This window comes from Schistocerca gregaria, chromosome 1 (genome assembly GCF_023897955.1).
Source record: "Schistocerca gregaria isolate iqSchGreg1 chromosome 1, iqSchGreg1.2, whole genome shotgun sequence".
NCBI classification, from domain to species: Eukaryota; Metazoa; Arthropoda; class Insecta; order Orthoptera; family Acrididae; genus Schistocerca; species Schistocerca gregaria.
Genome location: NC_064920.1, coordinates 912,245,437 through 912,268,396, shown reverse-complemented (window position 1 = coordinate 912,268,396; position 22,960 = coordinate 912,245,437). Strand labels below are relative to the sequence as shown.

Below are 22,960 nucleotides of genomic sequence, written 5' to 3'. Positions count from 1 at the left end.
TTTGTTCGTTTTGTTAAAGAAACTTTTATGGGTAAACGCTTCGATTATCTGTAAAACACAGTTTATATATTGTTAAATAAATAGGTTGTGTGAAAAGAAAGTTACATTTGTGTATTCTCCCGTCCACGTTTTCCTTAATTCCAGTAACTACCACGTATCACTGAATATGGTTTCTAGAAGATTTGGGAGAACATAGAATGAGACATTTAAAACTCAGAGCTGCCACTTACGGCATCAAGAATTGATCTGCTCTTGCTCACATCGAGTCGAACTGGATCCTTGTACGTTATTTCGTCCTGGTTCATGCCTGTGGCAATGTTTATCAATCGTAGAGGCTGGCGTGTGCTGGCGTTCTAACCTCTCGACAATCCCTGTCCAGATGTAACCAATACATGAGAGGCCAGGACAACATGACAACCAGGGAAAAACTTGAACACCGTTTGTGCCGAGGGAGGTACGGGTAATATGCCATCTTGCGTTATCTTGCTGAAAGATCACGTCACGTAGAACTCGAAGACGCAGCCGACCGCCTCGAGACGTCAGGTATGTAACGCCTGCTGTACAAGACGCCTGTCCACCCCATCTCACCGCACTCCAGGTGCTGCGCCCGTACGACTGTCAAATGCAGTACGACGATTTTCGTTCTTCTCGGTACCTTCACACATGGGCATGTTCGTCGCAATGCTGCACAAAAAAGAGTAGCTCGCCTGAAGAGACGTTGTTGTACCATTACTGTATGCACTTGTCACTGGGCGCACCAGTCCTGGCCGCCTCTCTCTGCTATCACATCAAGGCAACCAGTAACAGTGGTCGCCATACTGACAGCCAATAGCGCTGTAATTGTGGTCACACTGTCAATGTGGACACTTATCTAGCTGCAAAAAAGCGTATCTCCTGACTCACAGAAATATGCTTTAAGCTCCTAAATAGCCAAGAGAACACGCTTGTCTTCTCGAGCTATATTACTGCGGAGCCGCTGAGACCCTGCTGGCCGATGCGTACGGCCATCAAGAAGCTATAGATTCCAAATTTACATGACGGACGTGGGAACCGAACAGCGTATGTAGCAATACTGATGAACGTCAAGTTGGTCTCGGAAGACTACGATCTTGCTGGTGTCGATTTCCGACGTGTAGTTTTATACTTTTCTTCATTTTACGCGAGACATAACACATTCTTCTCACACAAAAAAAAATATCCGAACGCCATTTCTGAATGGGAAACCCTCTTGCTTATATACAGAAAGTAGATGGCTTTACTGCTCCCGAAACCATTCCTTTGCGCTGAAAGGGTAGTAATTTGCATATGAAAGCATGTAGTGCTTCATGCCTGTTTTACGTTTGTTGGACGCCGTCTTCACGGTGACGCAGTTTTAATAGTCAGCAGCGTATTTCACGTCTATTGTCACGTTCTACTTACTGAACAACCCTGGAAGCCTTTATTAGGAGACATTATTAAGCCGTGTCGTTATATAAGAGCTTACATTTTAGTCTCTTATCGAGATTGTGCAGTACACTTGATGCTGTTTCTAAAAACACCAGTAACTACCATTCGTGAAAGGCTCAATCTCCGATATTTGAAACTGCTTTCAGTTGCTCATCACACATTATTTAATGTGTTAAATATCTAAAGTGAAGCCTGTAACCGAGAAAAAATTTAGAAAAGGTTAAAAATTGTGTGTAAAGAGTGTTGGAAATCGCTAAGTGCTCAGATTGTAAAACGCTGGATAAGTATAGTGTAGGGAATTTGCGCTCAGTTTTAAGCAAAAGCTAGTTTTTCTACAATAGTTTTTCCACGAATCTCAATATTCATTGCGCCAAATCTCCTCACATATGCGTCTTACAATCACGTAACTATACAACTGGGTTCAGTGGGGTTACGTGAATACTCTCTATAAAATGTGTTGCGAATACAGTAATAAACGTCAAGTCTAATGAGGCGTTTTTACTACATGAACAGCGAAAATGTAGTAACCGATAAACAGTTTTCCTTTCCTCATTTTGTGGGAGGTATCACGGAGAAAAAGTTTCATAAAGGTTTTAAATAATGTGTAAGGTTTGTTGCAAGTCATCAAGTGCTCTCATTTTCAAATACTGGATGAATTGTAATTGCGCGTGATAAACTACTCTTCCTCAAGACACGTACACAGTATTTAACACTGTAATAAAGTCTTACTGTGTTAAACCTTTAACGTAAGATTGTAGCTCTTGATGAGTCGCTTATAATAGCATTTCAAATTTTTAAACTCGGTAGATAATTATATCACATTATAAAAAATTTCTTTTGCTCCTGGAAGCCGTTAGTTAGGCAATTTGAAGGTGGGTAGGGGTGCTATGATCCGGGTTAACCATTTAGTAGTAAAATAGATTATTTCCGCTAAGTTGAAAAATTCCTTAGCCTGGCAGTTGCTGTAGCATCACTCATATGTTCAACCATTTTTAAAGTCTTATAACTCCTAACAGTATGCAGTTAAAGTTTACTGACGAACGACCATAACATATTAATTACTAGTAAATCAACCTCTCATAGTCCGCGGGACAAAAATCGGGCACTAGACCACAACCGTTTGATACAGCTCTGAGAAACAGCGTGCTCGCTGATTATAATTGTTGTTGAGCTCCTTTCTAGCTTACGAGGTGCTGCAGGTTTAGTTCCCTAAACAGACAAGTCTTATATTCCTGCGGCCCGGACGTTAGCCTTGCCATCTAAGCCCCTATAAATAGCCAGTTGGTCCCTGTCAAGAACCTTGGCCTATGTTTCACAAAGAAAGTATACGCAGCCAGGGCCACGGAAGCAACTTTACCTACCTACTACTATCGGACTTTTCCCCAAGTGGTTGATTGGGAGAGCCTCCCCATAGAGGAGGAAGGTGGTGCCAGAATAAGCTGCATTGGAGCATAAGAATCGGTAGTGTCACTAGTCTAGAACTGCTGAAAACAACATTGGGCCTACCTGCGTGGGGTTGATGATACGTTTCCCTGCTTGTGGTTGAACTGACAGGGTCGAGAAAGCAGAATGAAGGCTGACGCCGTCTCCCGCTACTAAAGTCCTCCTGTAATGGAACGCCTCTCAGAATAGAATGATGCCGAATATAAGTTCGTTATTATGTTCCCTCGTTCTACTCCACACAGGGTAACATTCGTGAGACACCCATTGTAGCTTTAGCTCTATAGTAGGGTGGGCGTGGTTCCCACGGCAGAGTCAGATGCTTTGGCGGTGCTGCATCCCCCTGTTTCCTCGCAGGCGCCAGTCATATTATTACTTTTGCCTGATGGCAAGCCGGCCGGGGTGGCCGAGCGGTTCTAGGCGCTACAGTCTGGAACCGAGCGACCGCTACGGTCGCAGGTTCGAATCCTGCCTCGGGCATGGATGTGTGTGATGTCCTTAGGTTAGTTATGTTTAAATAGTTCTAACTTATAGGGGACTGATGACCTCGGAAGTTAAGTCCCATAGTGCTCAGAGCCATTTGAACCATTTTTGAACCTGATGGCAAAAGGCGCTTCTCTTCAGAGGGACAGATGTTAGTTTGTGAATATGGGCCGCGGATTGACCAGGTAGGACTGTCTGGGAACGAAACGCATTTGTTCGTCAGTTCAAAGTATCGCTAATCATTAAACGCGGAAACAACTAATTTCTTGTTTGACTAACATCATTGTTGAAAGTAAGCACACTTTCTTAAGTCAAGAAAGATTTCACATCGGAGTGTGAAAGCATACTGGACATCCCGAGAATACTCAGTGGCTTTCGCTACAGTATCTGTCGTCGTCCTAGTTATTCAACCAAAAATTAGCAAAATCAGGGTGTAACGCACCCTCAGCATCCAAATCGTTGGAAACGGAGGTTGCAGTAGATTTCTAATACTCTGATGCTATGTATTTTTATCGATGTCGAGTTACGCTGTACTGATTACTAGTGCTTGGAAATGTTTTCGATATGCATGGTAAAATCCCATAGCTTGCAACTCTGTGTATTACGAATTTCTTGTGTATTTTATGCACTACAGCAGAATTTCTTCCTTGTCCCTGAACTGCTGGGAGTTTCTTACTCTATGTACGTGGTGCTACACGGTATTTCCTTCTGGCAGCATTACGATAAGATTCAGCCTGAGTCTGAATGTGGGCTAGCAAGCAGAGCACAACATAATGGTACAATTAAGGAACGAATTACCTGCGTACATAATGTATATAACTAGGAATGTATGGTTTAAGTTGATATGTACTGATAACATTCTCTCGAGCTGTTGACAAGGCCAGCAGTTGGCAAAAGTCGAGTAGCACTCGTCGGCCAACAGTTCGTGTATTTCTAACCAACTGACGCGCCTGGAGGCTCGAGAGGAATTTATCGTAATATATAGACGTGGTTTATCCGGGAAATGTGTGGCGCTCTCATGAAAGTGATACTGTACTCAGATGATTCTTTTTAAATGGTAAAAAATTAACATGCGCCATTGAGACAATTTTTTCTTTCATTTGCAATTAATGCTTGTCAGAGTTACAGAATTCTAAGGACGTACGCTCTTGTGGTGGCCTCAAAAGTGTGTAACTGCATATTAGAGACAACTATGAAGGTTCCAAGAGAACTCAAACTAACAGTCAATTTCATTGTTTAGCTCTTCCGCTCTGACCCAAACAAAAAGGGCTATCAGCACCTACCGACCGACCGCCGTGTCATCCCCAGCTACTGGCATCATATTGGCATCACGAGGCCTAGTGCAACCCGTTCCAGATCTCCCAATACGGAAAAAATCCCTGGCAGTATCGGGAACTGAACCCAGGTCTTCTGCAAATAACCGTTCAGTTATGGAGTCGAACGTGTCATGGTTTAGTAATTATTACTGCCCGGAAGCACTGGCATGAATATCTAAAAAGACCGAGCACAGAATCGCGGTTGAGCCGGAAGTGGGGGGGGGGGGGGGGGGGGGGGTCCGTGGTTTGGTGCTCGGTTCCTAGTTGAGTTAGGAATATGGGGTGAAAAGCTGTTGGTTTAGCCGGGATCAGTGGGCACTTGTATAAGCAATCGAACATCTGTCTTAGTGTGGCTGGGTTATAGCATATTGTTATGTAACAGTATATAACTACGTTACATGTTACAGTATTTTAAGCAAAGAGCTCTCGACGAGGGAAATTTTCAAATCCATTAATATCTTTTGGAAAAGATTTTAATTAGGCTGAAGTTAATATCTCAGTTAATGGTACGGTTTCAATGTGCACCCTAAGGGTTTCACAGTGCAAAATATCCCCCTTAAATAACTCCGGCCTGGAGATAGACTAATGGTTCAAATGTGGTCCATCGGTGTATTAAACTTAATGTGATTTAACCGTTGGAAAAAATTGCTTTGTTTGCATTCTACATGCAAAAAATACTTTTTCTGTGAGGTTTCTGAAGCGCGCCGCTTCTCTTCTTGTACGAATCTGTTCAAATTTTGAGCGAACATAGATAAAGGGATACAGTCAAATCGAAATCTCTTTACCCATTAGTCTTGACCCGTTGTCGAGATACGATGGTTTAACGTCGAGCTAAATGTAGCAACTAAATTTCGTACTTACGTGAACTCTGAATGTTCTAAAATAGTTTAAAGGCTATCAACTAAATTTTTAAAAAATCCATTATTACAATACAATTGGAAACTCGCTTTCAAAAACTTTGCTCCCTGCCGCCGTTGGATAAGCAGCTGCAGCAGCAAGTCGTATACTCCTAGCTCACTCATTTGTTACATAGTTTAATTCTTAATTTCATTGCGTGTTTTTGGTACTTGCATTGTTTCATTCATAAATTTCGGGCGTATTATAGTACTTGAGAGTTGTAGCATCGCGTTTTAGTACACGGATAGTGTAAATTCGCGTAGTCGCCTGTCTTCTGTTTTGTTTTGAACGGCCAGTGTCGATTGGTCAGTCAGTGTGCTCCCTGCCGCCGTTGAATAATCAGCTGCAGCAGCAAGTCGTATACTGCTAGCTCACTCATTTGTTACATAGTTTAATTCTTAATTTCTTTGCGTGTTTTTGGTACTTACATTGTTTAATTCACAAATTTCGGGCGTATTATAGTACTTTAGAGTTGTAGCATCTCGTTTTTAGTACCTGAATAGTGTAAAACCGCGTAGTCTCCTTCCGCCGCCAAGCAGCGTGTCAGCAGTGCGCAAGTAGCAGCATTCCTGCATTTACTAGGCAATCTTGATTTTAATAACCGTTTAAATTTTGTGTCGAATTGTTTGTGCTCTCTGTAGATTAATTCAGACGTTCTTTGCGCAACAGTTTTTAGCATGGATAGGGACTGCAACTGCTGTGTTCGGATGCAGGCTGAGTTGGCATCCCTTCGTTCCCAGCTACAGGCAGTGTTGGCTTCGGTCACACAGCTTGAGGCTGTTGCCAATGGGCATCACTGTGGGGGTCCGGATGGGGGTTTGTCGGGGACGGCCAGCTCGTCCCACGCAATCCCTGATCGGACTACGACTGTGGCTACCCGGGATACTGCCCACATTGAGGCTGATCCCTCACCTGTGGTAGAGTGGGAGGTCGTCTCGAGGTGTGGCAGGGGGCGAAACACATTCCGGAGAGCTGAACGGAAGGCCTCTCCAGTTTGTCTGACGAACTGGTTTCAGGCTCTGTCTCCGGCTGATACTGATGTTCGGCCGGAGATGTCTGCTTGTCCTGTTCCAGAGGTTGCCCCTCAGTCTGCATGATCCGGGCAGTCGCAGAGGGTGGGCTTACTGGTAGTTGGGAGCTCCAATGTCAGGCGTGTAATGGGGCCCTTAGGGATATGGCAGCAAGAGAGGGGAAGAAAACCATTGTGCATACCGAGGGGAGTCATTCCAGATGTGGAAAGGGTCCACCCGGTTGCCATGAAGGGTACAGGGTGCACCCAACTGCAGGTGGTCGCTCATGTCGGCACCAATGATGTGTGTCGCTATGGATCGGAGGAAATCCTCTCTGGCTTCCGGCGGCTATCTGATTTGGTGAAGACTGCCAGTCTCGGTAGCGGGATGAAAGCAGAGCTCACCATCTGCAGCATCGTCGACAGGACTGACTGCGGATCTTTGGTACAGAGCCGAGTGGAGGGTCTGAATCTGAGGCTGAGACGGTTCTGCGACCGTGTGGGCTGCAGATTCCTCGACTTGCGCCATAGGGTGGTGGGGTTTCGGGTTCCGCTGGATAGGGGCTGTGTGGCGTGGACTGGGCGGTTTTGTAGGTTAGATGGCCTCGGGCAAGTACAGAAAGGGCAACAGCTTCAAAGGGTGCGGGTCAAAGTGAGGACATGCGAGGACCAAGCAGCAATTGGTATTGTAATTGTAAACTGTCGAACCTGCATTGGTAAAGTACCGGAACTTCGAGCGCGGATAGAAAGCATATATAGGTACAGAAAGGTAAAGAAAGATGGCTGAAGCCCGAGATAAATTCAGCCGAAGTTTTTACAAAGGCACAGACGGTGTTTAGAAAGGATAGATTGCATGCAACCGGTGGTAGCGTGTTTGTCGCTGTTAGAAATAGATTATCCTGTAGTGAAGTAGAAGTGGATAGTTCCTGCGAAATATTATGGATGGAGGTTACACTCAACAACCGAGCTAGGTTAATAATTGGCTCCTTTTACCGACCTCCCGACTCAGCAGCATTAGTGGCAGAACAGCTGCGAGAAAATTTGGAATACATTTCACACAAATTTTCTCAGCATATTATAGTCTTAGGTGGAGATTTCAATTTACCAGATATAGACTGGGATACTCAGATGTTTAGGGCGGGTGGTAGGGACAGAGCATCGGGTGACATTATAGTGAGTGTACTATCCAAAAATTACCTCGAGCAATTAAACAGAGAACCGACTCGTGGAGATAACATCTTGGACCTACTCATAACAAACAGACCCGAACTTCTCAACTCTGTAAGTGCAGAACAGGGAATCAGTGATCATAAGGCCGTTGCAGCATCCCTGAATATGGAAGATAATAGGAATATAAAAAAAGGGAGGAAGGTTTATCTCTTTAGCAAGAGTAATAGAAGGCAGATTTCAGACTACCTAACAGATCAAAACGAAAATTTCTGTTCCGACACTGACAATGTTGAGTGTTTATGGAAAAAGTTTAAGGCAATTGTAAAATGCGTTTTAGACAGGTACGTGCCGAGTAAAACTGTGAGTGACGGAAAAAACCCACCGTGGTTCAACAACAAAGTTAGGTAACTACTGCGGAAGCAAAGAGAGCTTCACTCCAAGTTTAAACGCACCCAAAACCTCTCAGACAAACAGAACCTAAACAATGTCAGAGTTAGCGTAAGGAGGGCTATGCGTGAAGCGTTCGGTGAATTCGAAAGTAAAATTCTATGTACCGACTTGACAGAAAATCCTAGGAAGTTCTGGTCTTACGTTAAATCAGTAAGTGGCTCGAAACAGCATATCCAGACACTCCGGGATGATGATGGCTTTGAAACAGAGGATGACACGCGTAAAGCTGAAATACTAAACACCTTTTTCCAAAGCTGTTTCACAGAGGAAGACCGCACTGCAGTTCCTTCTCTAAACCCTCGCACAAATGAAAAAATGGTTGACATCGAAGTAAGTGTCCAAGGAATAGAAAAGCAACTGAAATCACTCTACAGAGGAAAGTCCTGACGGAATACCAGTTCGATTCTACACAGAGTACGCGAAAGAACTTGTCCCCTTTCTAACAGCCGCGTACCGCAAGTTTCTAGAGGAACGGAAGGTTCCAAATGATTGGAAAAGAGCACAGGTAGTCCCAGTCTTCAAAAAGGGTCGTCGAGCAGATGCGCAAAACTATAGACCTATATCTCTAGGTCGATCTGTTGTAGAGTTTTAGAACATGTTTTTTGCTCGAGTATCATGTCGTTTTTGGAAACCCAGAATCTACTCTGTAGGAATCAACATGGATTCCGGAAACAGCGATCGTGTGAGACCCAACTCGCTTTATTTGTTCATGAGACCCAGAAATTATTAGATACAGGCTCCCAGGTAGATGCTATTTTCCTAGACTTCCGGAAGGCGTTCGATACAGTTCCGCACTGTCGCCCGAAAAACAAAGTAAGAGTCTACGGAATATCAGACCAGCTGTGTGACTGGATTGAAGAGTTTTTAGCAAACAGAACACAGCATGTTGTTATCAATGGAGAGAGGTCTACAGACGTTAAAGTAACCTGTGGCGTGCCACAGGGGAGTGTTATGGGACCATTGCTTTTCACAATATATATAAATGACCTAGTAGATAGTGTCGGAAGTTCCATGAGGCTTTTCGCGGATGATACTGTAGTATACAGAGAAGTTGCAGCATTAGAAAATTGTAGCGAAATGCAGGAAGAACTGCAGCGGATAGGCACTTGGTGTAGGGAGTGGCAACTGACCCTAAACATAGAGAAATGTAATGTATTGCGAATACATAGAAAGAAGTATCCTTTATTGTATGATTATGTGATAGCGGAACAAACACTGGTAGCAGTTACTTCTGTTAAATATCTGGGAGTATGAGTGTGGAACGATTTGAAATGGAATGACCATATACAATTAATTGTTGGTAAGGCGGGTACCAGGTTGAGATTCATTGGGAGAGTCCTTAGAAAATGTAGTCCATCAACAAAGGAGGTGGCTTACAAAACACTCGTTCGACCTATACTTGACTATTGCTCGTCAGTGTGGGATCCGTATCAGATCGGGTTGACGGATGAGATAGAGAAGATCCAAAGAAGAGCGGCGCGTTTCGTCACAGGGTTATTTGGTAACCGTGGTAGTGTTACGCAGATGTTTAGCTAACTCAAGTGGCAGACTCTGCAAGAGAGGAGCTCTGCATCGCGGTGTAGCTTGCTCGCCAGGTTTCGAGAGGGTGCGTTTCTGGATGAGGTATCGAATATACTGCTTCCCCCTACTTATACCTCCCGTGGAGATCACGAATGGAAAATCAGAGAGATTCGAGCGCGTACGGAGGCTTTCAGATAGTCGTTCTTCCCGCGAACCATACGCGACTGGAACAGAAAAGAGGGGTAATGACAGTGGCACGTAAAGTGCCCTCCGCTACACACCGTAGGGTGGCTAGCGGAGTATGTATGTAGATGTAGATAAATGTAGATTCGTACCTTACGTGCAAAAAAATACCCTTTTTTATTGTAATTATTCGCCACTTCTATGTTTCAGACTTGCGCGATTCAGTTCCAATTTTCTATTAAGTTAGACAAATACATGAAATTTATGGCCATACCGTTATTTTGCGAAAACTTTATCCCATTCCACGATATAGGCAACAAGATTCGAAATATAATAAAAAAAACCTACCCAGTGTCAAAATTATGACAGAGTAAGAGTTGGAAATCAGAATGAAAAAGGCTGGTACCATAGCACAAAAAAGGCGAATATGTCCTGGACAGAGTCAACGAAAGAAGGGAACAGCTTCAGAAACATTGAAAACAAACGTCTTACCGTATTTACCCATTTTCACGAGTTATCTCTACTTCTACAACGCAGTGACCTGTCTTAGACACACGCCTGTTACATGTATGGTGAAGCGTGAAAGAACTAAGAGACACAAACCTACGTGATTCTAGAGAGTGAGATGTATCTGCAAAAAAAATTATACGAGAGTGTTGATGCGTCTACAATAGAAGGTATCCCAGAGTGGGATGCATGCATGCTAAACTTAAATGATACGTTGTGTCATATTGTACGACACGACACATGGCATGATGGATGAGTTGTTGGCATGTCATGTTATACGACATGAGATCACGTGTTAGGTTACTTTCATTGACACGATGCATTATATTACACGACATGCGTAATAATGCTAACAAGTAAAAAAACTGCGAATATGCCAATATGTTTTTATGTCTTTGTCGTTGTCAGATACGGCAAAAAGGTAGTTCCCTCCTTTTACGTTCATGTCTCTCCCAAGACATACTCACCATTTTGTGCTGCTGCAGGAACAGTTTTCATTATGTTACAGTTAACTGTCACACGTGTAACTACAAATTTTTCCAGTTAGATCGAATACAAGATTCGTTGTAATTTAGCAGCATGTTTGCACCTCAACTAATTCTCACACAAAGATGGTTCTAGATGCTTGCTGTGACGGATGGCTGTATGAAGATGGCCTAATACCAATGAAGAAAAAGATATGTCGTATTGCTTCACCACGCACTGCAACACTAATCTGAATATTTAGTCTTGAAGCTAGTGCACGGAGGAGGTTAAGAAAAATTTTTGCGTGATAAACTATTGTGGTTCTTCGATAACGAAACCAAAATTGAATACTCACAGGGGAGATAGACGTGCAGTACAAGTAGTTCATCTTTTCACATTACTGCGAAAAACGATTATTTATTCTCTCAGTGAAGCCTCTGCATGTTACTAAAGTAAAACTTCGAAATTACTGACAGAGAATGAATGCATACTGGACAAGTGAAATATTTGTAGTAGCGTTAGCTTGGCAATCTGCGCTCCTGTAGCCGAGAGATCAATGCGGCTGATTGCATGAAGAGGACCCGGGTTCAGTTCCCAGTACTGCAAAGATTTTTTCTTCGTGGGAAGACTATTAAGGGATGGTCTCGTCCTCGTGAGGTCAACTAAGAAGCTGCTCGACCGATTCATAGCGGCTCCAAAGTCAAGAAACACGACAACGGGCGGGAGACGTGTCTGCTGATCACATGCACCTCCATATCGCGTGTGCATTACGCCATCGTCTGGGGGTGGCATTGCGGTCGATCTGACACCATCAGCCCACCAGCCTCATGATGCGGGACCTACCTTTTAACCACGGCGACACGCACAAAGAAAGGACCGTAGGGCCAATTAACGTTATACTCCAACAACATGTATCCACCTCCGAGGCTGAGTGGTTAGCCTATGAGTTTGCGACGAGGGGAACTGGGTTCGAGTCCCAGTACTGCCAAGGAATATCCTCTATGGAAGGTCTGGTGCGGGGTGCCCTCTGCTTCGTTATACCAACAGAGGGGCTATTTGACAGAGCAGTAGCGGTTCCGCGGTCTGGAAAGTGTGTATTATGGCTGGGAGAGCGAATAGCTAACCGCACCCGCATGAAGCCGTGAGGCAGGCATTAGTATGGAGACCCGACTGGGCATTCGCGGCGTGGCGAGGAGTTGCTTTACAAACATGTTTGCCAGAAAATTACAGGAGGAGGATGAGACTGGTGATTAACGTCCCGTCGACAACGAGGTCATTAGAGACGAGGCACAAGCTCGGATTGGGGAAGGGTGGGGGAGGAAATCGGTCGTCCCATTTAAGAGAACCAAATCGGCATTTGCCTGATGCGATTTAGAGAAATCATCGAAAGCCTAAATCACGATGGCAGGACACGGGTTTTGACCGTCTTCCTGCCGAATGTGAGTCCAGTAGAAAAGTTACAGAAGACGGAGAGTGCTACACAAATAGCAGCCTTTCTCGAGGCATTTTACCAAGTTAGGTGGAGTACAGATTATCCGAAAGAACAGACATTTGGAAGTCTCCCGTTTCAAATTCGCATGATGCCATTCAGCATTAGATTCCGTTGTTCCACTGGGCAATTTAAAATGAATGGTAGTGAATGAAAACTATATGCTGTTGTCAGAAAGCGAAACTATAATGTCCCGTCGTACCCCCCCCCCCCCCACCCCCCCCCCACCCCCCCCCCCAAATTGAAGCATTTCAGAGTGACATTGTTACCCAGACGATTTGGAAAAAACATGAGATCTTAAGTCGGACATTTATGTATCACTTACACTAACAGACAACAAAGGAGATTCATTCATAAAAGTGCTATAAATTTTGCAAGGTAGTAGATTTCAGCTAGCCCCATTGTGTCTGTAAATTTAAGAGATTGTTCTGATACGGTACAGCTCGAAACACTGAGTTCTGACTGCGTCTGGAACATCACAAGTATTCCCTTTAAATGATTACCCATTAAAGAACATCGACACTTTCCGCGTAGGAAGCAAGCAAAACGTTTAACGGCGGTTAACGGAGTTTTCTGAGAGAAACTTCTGTGTACGAACATCCTACGTTTTCTTATTTGTTTTGAATGTTACTTCGGAGTACCGTGACAGTTTTCTAGATAGTAAACCGTGTCTAATGAATTCCTTGTCGATTGGACGTTACACCTTAAGCATCCTTCCTCATCCCTTGGTACAAACGTTATAATGTGACTATAACCACAGTAATAAATTGTTCGTTTTTGCTCTAAAATATTTCAGGTCAAATTGCCACTTTTATCGCTTTTATACACTGTTAATAAGGGTAAAACATTATATATAGGTTACTGAAAGATTTAGAACTAAGATTACTGTTAAATGAAGCTTTTATAAATACTCAACGATGCTCGACAAAAAACGGCCTTCTCTCTTTTCCCCTTTTAAAGTGGCCGATCCATTTCCATTTTCCCGACTGACATTTTCCACCATCATTTGCACATCTATAACAGGAAGGACTGTACAACTCTTTCTCCTCCTCTCCTACTTTCTCTCTCTCTCTCTCTCTTTCTCCCTCTCTCTAGCTCTCTGTAAATCTTGTCGGTTTTAATTCCCTTTAATTCCGTTTCCTATTATTATTCTTTGTAACAGTTTACTCGACGTTATTTACATACCAAACACCACTAATAAAGGGTAAACAGCTGTACACCAATAAAAGCTTCGTGCGTTACTGAAAGCGTTACCTGAAAACATCTCACAACCTACAACCATCGGAAAATGAGTAATTTTAACTATTCACAAAGTCTAGAATAATATATAATATATGATTTTAATCATAACCATTTCTGTTTACCCAGAGCGCACTTCATAATCAAATGAAAGCCTGGCGCTTGCCTCGCTGTGACGTGCAAGGATTAGCCTATACTCATTTGCAGATGCAAATAGAACTCCCTGTATGATGTTCCAACGTAGAACAGATGTGTTACAGATTTTGATCATTCCATGTAAGACCACAAATCCGTAAGATTTTGAGAAAGAAAAGGAAAAAAATAGTTTTCCTCGCTAACTGCATCCCTGATTAACAACTGAAAGACCGTCAGACAGTTGATGCAAACCGGAAGAAATTGTCAAGTGTTATCATAAGACCTATTGAACGTTGTGTATGATTGAAAGTGCTATAGTTCAAAGCAACCGGTACTGTCCGACTGTAATATATGTGTAAAATACCTTAAGTGTGTCGCATTTTTCAGGTATATTGAGGGTGATATTATGAAGCGACATGAAATGGAACGAACAAATGAAATCAGTAGTAAGGCAGGCGAACAGAAATATTAGGTTTACCCGGGATATTCTTGCACTCATTACGGTACCTGTATACAAGACGTTACTACCTCATATTATACAACAGTTTCCGTGTTTGGTGTCCTAATCAAGCAAGAGAGCAAGCATTGGCGGATTTCAGAGACATACTGATAGGAACGTAATATATTCGACTAACACGAGTGCAAAAGTGTGATAAAGGTGCTTACAGAACTGACAGGATTATCTCTGGAAGGAGGTGATATTACTCGCAGAATCCTACAAAGAGGAGTACCTTCAACAACTCAGCTATTTCCAACGTATTTTATTTGATTACATATCTGACGCTCAGAAATATAGTGTAATGCATGACAACGATCGCCTTTTGCCTAGTGATAGATCACAACACTTTAAGTTAGATGAGAATATCAAAGTGTCGACCAGAGTTCTTTACGGTGGTAGTACGGAACACCATATTGGAAAGAATCACATACTTGCCCTTCTTCTGTATTCTAGTGCGGTTGGTTACTATTCCGTGAATCACAACGTTCGGCAACAAAGAGATTGAATGCCGGAGGACATGCTATAGGTTTAAGTTATAGCCTTAGTACCGTACAGGTGTGTCCCCAGCCTTAAATCCTATTGAGTACATAACGGACCTCAGGTAAAGTACGCAGTGCAGATGGGCCAGAACCTCTCACGTCCGTACTGATATGTAGATTGCTCTTTTCCAACAGCTACAAAATGTTCTCAAGGAACTCATATGTATCCTAACTGGTTCATGTCACGACTGATGCACAAAGTAAACACAGAGCACTTATTTCGTATATTGTCCATTTGTCCATTAAGGATATCACGTTAAGTGTAATAAAAGTGTATATTTAAAAAAAAGTATTTATAAAACTTGATTTAGTGGCTGATTCCGTAATTAATTGGACAGTGTAGACACATAAAGGTGTTTATACACTACAACTACAAAGCATACAGTACGATTAAATAAGACAGACCTATCAGTATCCCCTCTTGTTCTCTTCCCCCCTCGTCTCCTTCCCCTTTAATGTGCTTATTATAGCTTTATGGAAACATTAACTGCTGGTATTTGACAACGCGGCATAAGAAGAATGTCGCTGTATAAGGAAGTATCTGGCTACGCGAGACTATCGAGCAAGCTGGCGGGCGTTCTAGTACACTGGACTCGTATTCTGAAGGATGCTCATTCGAATTTTCATCCGGTCATTCAGACTTGGGCTTTCCGTGAGCTCTCTAAATTATGTAAGACACATGATTCCGTTTAAATGGCACGACCGACTTCATTCCCCTTACCTCTCCAACACGAGCTTGTGTTCCCTCTCTAATGATCTCACAATTAGCGGCACATTAAACCTTAATCTTCTTTCTCGCTTCCTGAAAATATTCTCAAACAAATTCCAACCGCTATTATCTTCTTACCATTCATATGCATTTCCAGTAAATGGAGCGATAATGATTCAAAAATGTGTAATTACATTTTGCATCTGATTCACACTGATTACTACATACAGCGTAGGTGCAAATCGCTACTACCACTCAAAGTAGTGAATCTGGCAGTAGCGAAACAAATGTTAGCCTACTTGTGAATATGAGTACAATATGATGTAATAATTAATATTACTGGAGATTAATTCCGTACCTGTCTTAAAAATTCACATATAAATTAACGTTATATTGCTGGTTTTCAGTCTTTTGTAGCAATATAACATGGCAGCTGTGTCGGACACAGCGAAATTGTACCATACTTTACTATCCGTAGGTTAAGTTATGATTTGCAGGTGATCAAGAGCTTGGCACCCTTACCGGTTCAGGCCACAACTGAGCGTAAACCACACAGAAAGTAGCTGTAACTTTTACATGTTGTTCCAATATACATGTGGACACACTTCATTCCTCCACGAGTAATACTTTTATTAAGTACGACCTCCACTATGCGTCCAAACACTTACGAATAACTGTATTCCCCGCATTTTGTGCTACGTTCTCCATTAACAAACATTACAGAACCGAAAAGGCTCGATAAAAACATATAAATGTGAACCAACAGTTAACACCCGACACTTTAATGTATTACTCCGTGGCATTATTAATAAATTAATTCACCTGATAAAAATAGATCAATCAAAATGTGATTGCAAATTCAGCACGTAGAAATAAATTATGTCTGCAAGACAGTCTGACAAGGCAATAAGAAGAGATAAATGGTTCTTACAGCAACAGATATTCACAATGAACAGATGATGGAAATGCGGTGTTTCATCAGGACGATGGCATTAACAAAATTTCCTGTAACTGAAACACAGTCATTCGTGAATATTATCCGTTACCTTTCCTCTCTAACAGGCACACACTTATTGTAGTTGTACAGTAGTTATCTTCGCAGAGAATACTAACTATCGACGTATTTTGTTCAGTTTATAGCTTGATTGCCGCGGCTGTTCTAAATTACAAGGAGCTTGCAATATCGTTAATACTATATTACTCTATATCGTTTCATTATCTGGTTATGAATTCTGATCCCCTAATCAGATGGATGATGCAACATTTAGTTTCAGTGAAACGGGTAATTCAGATCGCCTTCATACAGTTGAAATACACGTGTAATGCAAAGTGCATGACCCAAAGTTCAAAATGATACCATTAAGCACTACACACAAAAGTCACACCTCTAAAACAAAGACTTTAATGTGACAGCGCGAAGATCACTTGGATGATATGTTCATTTGAAACCCTATAGTGCATTAGCCAGTTGAAAATGGAGCGAATATCCCAGACTGGTCGTGGAATTATGTACGTACGAGTACAGAATTCGGCTATGTTGATGGTGATAAAAATGAGGTTCCTTACGCAGTATAATTATCGATCTCTAACTCTTCTTCTTACCTCAATAGAAAGACTACGAGGGATAATGTTTCGCCAATAAATCAATAACCATAGAGTAAAATTTATTTTCATCTGCGATAACTGTAGTGCCAAAAATTAATGAAGTAACTTTAAGAATAATCACCTTCATACAATTAAATCGAAATGTGTGAAGATCTCATGGGGCTCGAACTGATGACCTACTAAATCACGTACGTCAGTAAATATTATTTCAATTCCGCAGAATCATATGAAAAACTCTCTATGTCAGTTTATACGTACAAGATAGTGTCACAAGCTGTGGCGACTACAGCAAAACGTCAACGCGTATGTTTTCAGTATTTAAAACACTGGTATCCCTACCGTAACGAACACTTCAAATATGCACTTCTGAAAACAGCGAATTAAATTGGTAATTTGGAATAAACACAAAACGTCGGAAAGCACAAATTTAGATTTCTTAAAGCAGTCTTCACGTCAGTGCTTAAATGGAGTAAAAGGGTAAACTGTAAACTGCACTATGTGGATATAGTTAGAAGTACGGCGGGAAATGTGCTCTGAATGGAGAGGTAGAACACTCTTTCACTGATCATAGATTATGAACCGGACAAAAGTTGAAGCAGAAACAGGAGAAAAGAAATAGTGGTTCCTAGTTTATAATAATTCATGGAGGCTCACAAGGGGATGAACTACGCTTGTTTTAATCATAAATCGGATTTTATAAGGAAGTCTTATTCATCTTTATGAGGTAAATACTCCAGTGTTAACCTGGAAAATGTATGAAAGGCCCATGTAAGAGAGACAAAAATTTTGAAATACAACACGTCATAGTAGTTTTTTATGCAGAAATTGCGTCTTTGTTATGTGTCTGAATAAATATAAATCTCAGCTTCATTGTGGATGGCAGCCTTTAGTTTTACGACAAAACGAGCGAGGATGTGTTAGTAATCTGTAACATGTAGAATTCTTAGTGTACGCTTGTGGCAAATTGAACCGCTTTGTCTTAGTGATACTTGAACCCACATACCTATAATTCACAAAATGGAGTGTTAGTTGTCCTAGGGCTGGCGAGAAGTAGTTTTAAAATGTCCCAATTGATTAAGGTGATATGTTGTTTGCTAATGACTACAAACAAGTCAACAAGAGTTTATTTTCATATATTTAAGACTAATTATACGTAAGGTTGAATGACTAATCCGCTCCAAGAACTCGAAAAAAATGTAAAGAACTCTGTATCAGTCGTGAGCCATTTTGCTTTAACTACTGAAAGTAAAAAAAAAAAAAATCCATCACTATATAAACGAAATTACCAATGCGTTCACAGTAAGTACAGCTTATGGAAGCGAGTCAGCATAATTAGAAGTAGCAACTGCTACCTTGGAAAGAATTCAATCTTTTCCGTTTCGTAAATATACGTGTCACCAGAAACATCCACTTCCTGGGCATTACTGCTTTCTCTGCGCCATGCATTACTGCTTTCTCTGCGCCATAGCCAGTTAGTATTTCATTGATCCCACTAACCCACTGTCGTAGAAATGTGTGTGCTAAGAGATCGTTCAGTTCCAATGCATCACCATTCTGCATAAGTCTTTATCTTCAATAAATGCAGTAATTGTTTTCTCTTAAACACATCAGGCTCCCTGTATATCATAGACGCTGTTCATAAGTTATGGCGCCTAGGCTGAAATTCAGTTACGTTTTCAATCGACGGGTACAGTATTTAAGGAAGGAACGAGTTTTAAGGAAATGCAGAAGTATGAAACGTGGACTTGCCACATATAAATAACGTTGCGGATGTGACAGAGTCAATATCGAGAAGCAGTGTAGAGTGTAAGTTATTGATACATTGATACATAAATCCTTATGGCGTATTTTCAGCGGGACCCGTATTCGGTCTGATGTACGTCCTCTCCCTTTTTTCTTCTATATTCTCTGACCTTCATCCGCAGCTCAGTTACGCGTGCCAAACAGCTCCAGTGCAGATAAGAGCACAAGTGTAAACACATCATCTCGGCTGCAAATAGGCAGTGACGTACAGCTAAACATGAGTGCAGGCCACAACATCCGCTTCAAAAACATAGTGTGAATAATACTCATGCAAAAACAATGGGAATTGGGATTGGATTATTCCTTTAGGAAAATGAACAATAGTTTCACTCGGCTCTTATTAAGAGATGAGAAATTTCAGTTCTGTGTGATTCGCATTAAGAGATTGACATTTGCTGTTTTCCCTTAACTGTCTTGATCCCTATTGCCGAATTTTAAACAGTTGACCGGTTTAGACTCTGTCATCTTCTTATTACGACAGTCGCACGACATCTCTATCTATAGTGCATATCGGTGTCACTTCAGTTAATTTTAAGTTATCAAGGTGACTATTAGATTATTTGAAGTGCTACAAGCTATTGGTTCCCATGATGAGCCATTAGAGACGAAACTGATCATCTTCCATAAATCCAGGAAATGTGATCAAGACACGAATAGAAAACTATTTTTCTAAGCGATCGCAGTCTCTGATTTAATAACATTTCATTGTCCGACGCATTTCTCTTGACTGATCTTTGTACCTCATTATCATCATACTTTGTACATAAACAGAATAAATATTCTACCGATATCTAACTGTGTCGTGCAGAAATGTTGTTGACAGGACACTCAATATCTACACGCACCACAACGTCCTAGGTGGTTTTTAGTTCTATAATAATGTGAAGGATTCTCTTGAAAGTAAAAAAGCATGGTAAAAATGTTTTAATGGGAAGCGTAATACACAGGAGGCTTCCTGCGTGTGTAATAAATCTAATTAACTCGCACTTCCCATGAAATTCCTGGCAGCTGTAACCGACACAGAAAAATGCTGCCAAACGAATAATACCGTCCTGCCACCATAACAGATGTTATGTTACCAAGAACTAGAAACAACGGCGAAATTAATACGGCCGTTGTTTGATTGCTACTTTTGTAACTCATTTGAGAAAATTACAAGAAGGCAAATGCTCTGGAGAAAGAATAGCGTTTTACGCCATGTAGATCATAGGGTCGTCTCATTGAAGTAGGGTCGTGATGGAAAATGCCCCTCTCGTCTTCAAAGCCACCAAACCGCCCTCTGCCTGAAGCGGTCAGGAGAATGACCCGAGCAACTGAAGCTGTGTACCTATAAGTGGTTTTGAACCCAGCCCCTCCATGATGTGTGAATTGCTTTGTCAAGTCATTAAAAGGCCCTCGTAGACTCGGTAGATATTAAAATACTATGCAATAAATATTAGATGTAGGCCTGGCAGGCCGGTGTTTCGTTCCAGATGTGCGTTACATATAAATTTTTACATAGCTACGTAAAAGTCGAATAACGTCCAGTAGACCACATATTTAACCAGGGAAAGTTTTCGCCACATGACAATTTGGAGTTCTGCAACTTTCTGAAGTAAGGAGAAGGAGTGTCAGTGGTTCACTAATCTGTGTGGAAGCAGGTACCCGTTCCGTGACATCGTAGGAAGAACTTTAATGGTAAACCATAGCCTCCTTATATTGTTTCAATTGTTTGTGACGACATGTGAGGGGCGCTAAAAGCTTTCATAGGCCTATCCGTGTGCACGATGATCGTATCATCCGGTTATGGTGAAGAGAATTTTTTTCACGCTTAGTCATGCTCAGTTATGTGATTAAGTTGCTTTTTAACGCTAATAGTACACGTATGTGAAAATGAAAACTTGAGACTTTAAATTACAAATTTAATCCATAAGTTGTTTACTTTTCCATTAATGCTCTGAGTTCATTCTTTGCCGGAGCAGGGGGCGTGGAAGAGAGGAATAACCACTCACCGAGCTCTCCCTGGTACAGCTGGGGCACAGTCACGCCCCCACAGAAGACGATGAGCAGCAGGTAGCAGAGCAGCCACGGGCAGTACGCGACGGCGGCTCCCATCACGGGCGGCGACCTGCTAGCGCCGTGCCGGGCCTCGCCAGGAGCGGACACTGTCAACCGCAGCCGCGGGAGGCGCGCGCGCAACTGCCGTCGCTCCGAAGCGCGCTCCGGCCCGCCGAGTGCGGCGGCGCGGCGCGCGAGAAGCGCGGGACCACCGCCTGAGAGCGCTGCTGGCCGGCGGAGGCGGCGGTGGCGGCAGTGGCGGCGGCAAGGCCGCGGTCGGTGCCCGCTGTCACCATACCTTTGTTTCTAAGTATTCGCAAATACACTTACAGAACTGGAAAAGTGTCATGTAATGGGGGTGTTTCTCACACAACGGGTGTTTTACGAAGAGCTGTAAACCTAATGAGCATGAAGATACTAAAAAAAAAGAAGGCTACTCACCAGTAAGGAATTATCCGAATGATGGACGGAAATCGATAGCTGTGATGTACATGTGCAGACAAACAAATGATTACAATTGCAGAAAAAAATATGAATCTTTCAAAAGAACGAGCTTCAGAAACTGAGCAAGTTAGTAACGTATTCGTCCACCTCTAGCCCTTATGGAAGCAGGACATTGATTCATAGAGTCGAGAGATGCCCTTCTGAGGGTTTTCGTTCCATATTCTGTCCAATTGGTGCGTTAGATTATCAAAATCCAGAGGTCATTCTATTGCGCTGCCCATAACACTTCATAGTTCTCAATTGGAGACCTTGTTGGCCAATTTGGAGTTTGGCAAGCACATAAGTAAGCAATAAAAACAGTCGCCGTGTGCAGGAGGGCATTATCTACCTGAAATGTAAGTTCAGGATCTCTTCCGATAAAGGGCAACAAAACTGGACGTAGAATGTCGTTGACGAACCGCTGAGATGTAAGGTTGCCGCGGATGACAACCAGTGGGGACGTACTAAGAAAAGAAATGACACTCCAGACCAAGTTGCTGACTGAATAGCTGGCGACAGTCAGGTTGGTATTTCACTGTTATCTGGGGCGTCTCCAGACACGTCTTCGATCTGGAATGTCGTTGACCGGAGTAGAACTGTCTTCAGTGATTAATCTCGCTACGAACTGAGACCCGATGGCCAAAGAATTTAGCACGATATCCAAGAAGAGGACATCCAATAATTCTATCAACGGAAGCCAAGCCGGATTCCTCCTTGCATGAGGGCCAGAGGTAGACCAGTTTGTTATTGACTTGCTCTATTTGTCAAGCTCATAAATCATGATGGGTGTGATCTCACATGAGCGAGCACTGCTTCTCAAGAATACAATATAATTTCTTATTGTGATGTGGAATAGTTATGCTACACAAACATTTTAATGATAACCACTTCATAACACAGTCTCACACTTTAATGATTTTTCTGAGAAGTTTGCTTTGACTATCTCCATTACCCGTACTGACAGAGGTCTACAGTTCTGCAACCACCGAGTGTGGCAAGTTGGGCTCAGAGGCGTGCTGAAATATCGCATTAGCTGGACTCTATCTACCCTTCAGCTCTTTGATAACAGCACAGTGGTTTATCAGAGTGGCATGGAAAATTATACACATGCTTCCGTTGGCATCATTCTGTGAGTTGCAGTATCTCATTACATCTCACTTCAGCATTCACATGACATGTCTAATTGTAAAATTTCTTCAAAGAGCTGAAGACTTTCTTTTTGTGAGGGATTAATGACAATGTTTATGGAGCACACATTGGCGACAGAATGCAGAACGAATTTTACAGCCTTGGACACGTATCTCACGTAAGGAGATCGAAGACGTGAGACACCAATAATCATGTGGAGTTGTGCACTCGTTTCCCCCCATCACTGTAACATTTTTCCAATGAAACTGAGCCACATATTTGATTACCCAATCTCCGGACTGTTCACTGAATAGTTACGTTATTTAAGGAGACAGGAAGTGTTCAGCCACATGTAAAACGTCAACCACGACCTACAACAAATGATGATTGCAAGTAGGTGGTTTAGC

At 42.3% G+C, this 22,960-nt stretch overlaps 1 protein-coding gene across 1 annotated transcript in view; it reads right to left on the bottom strand.

Moving 5' to 3' along the window:
* Positions 1–21,115, bottom strand: part of LOC126275143 (nephrin-like) — a 686,204-nt gene extending 665,089 nt beyond the window's left edge. The window contains exon 1 of the mRNA XM_049977173.1: positions 20,897–21,115. Within this exon, the coding sequence (XP_049833130.1) occupies positions 20,897–20,999 (103 nt within the window). The 5' untranslated portion in view covers positions 21,000–21,115. The remainder of the gene's footprint in view (positions 1–20,896) is intronic.
* Between the last annotated feature and the right edge of the window lie 1,845 nt (positions 21,116–22,960).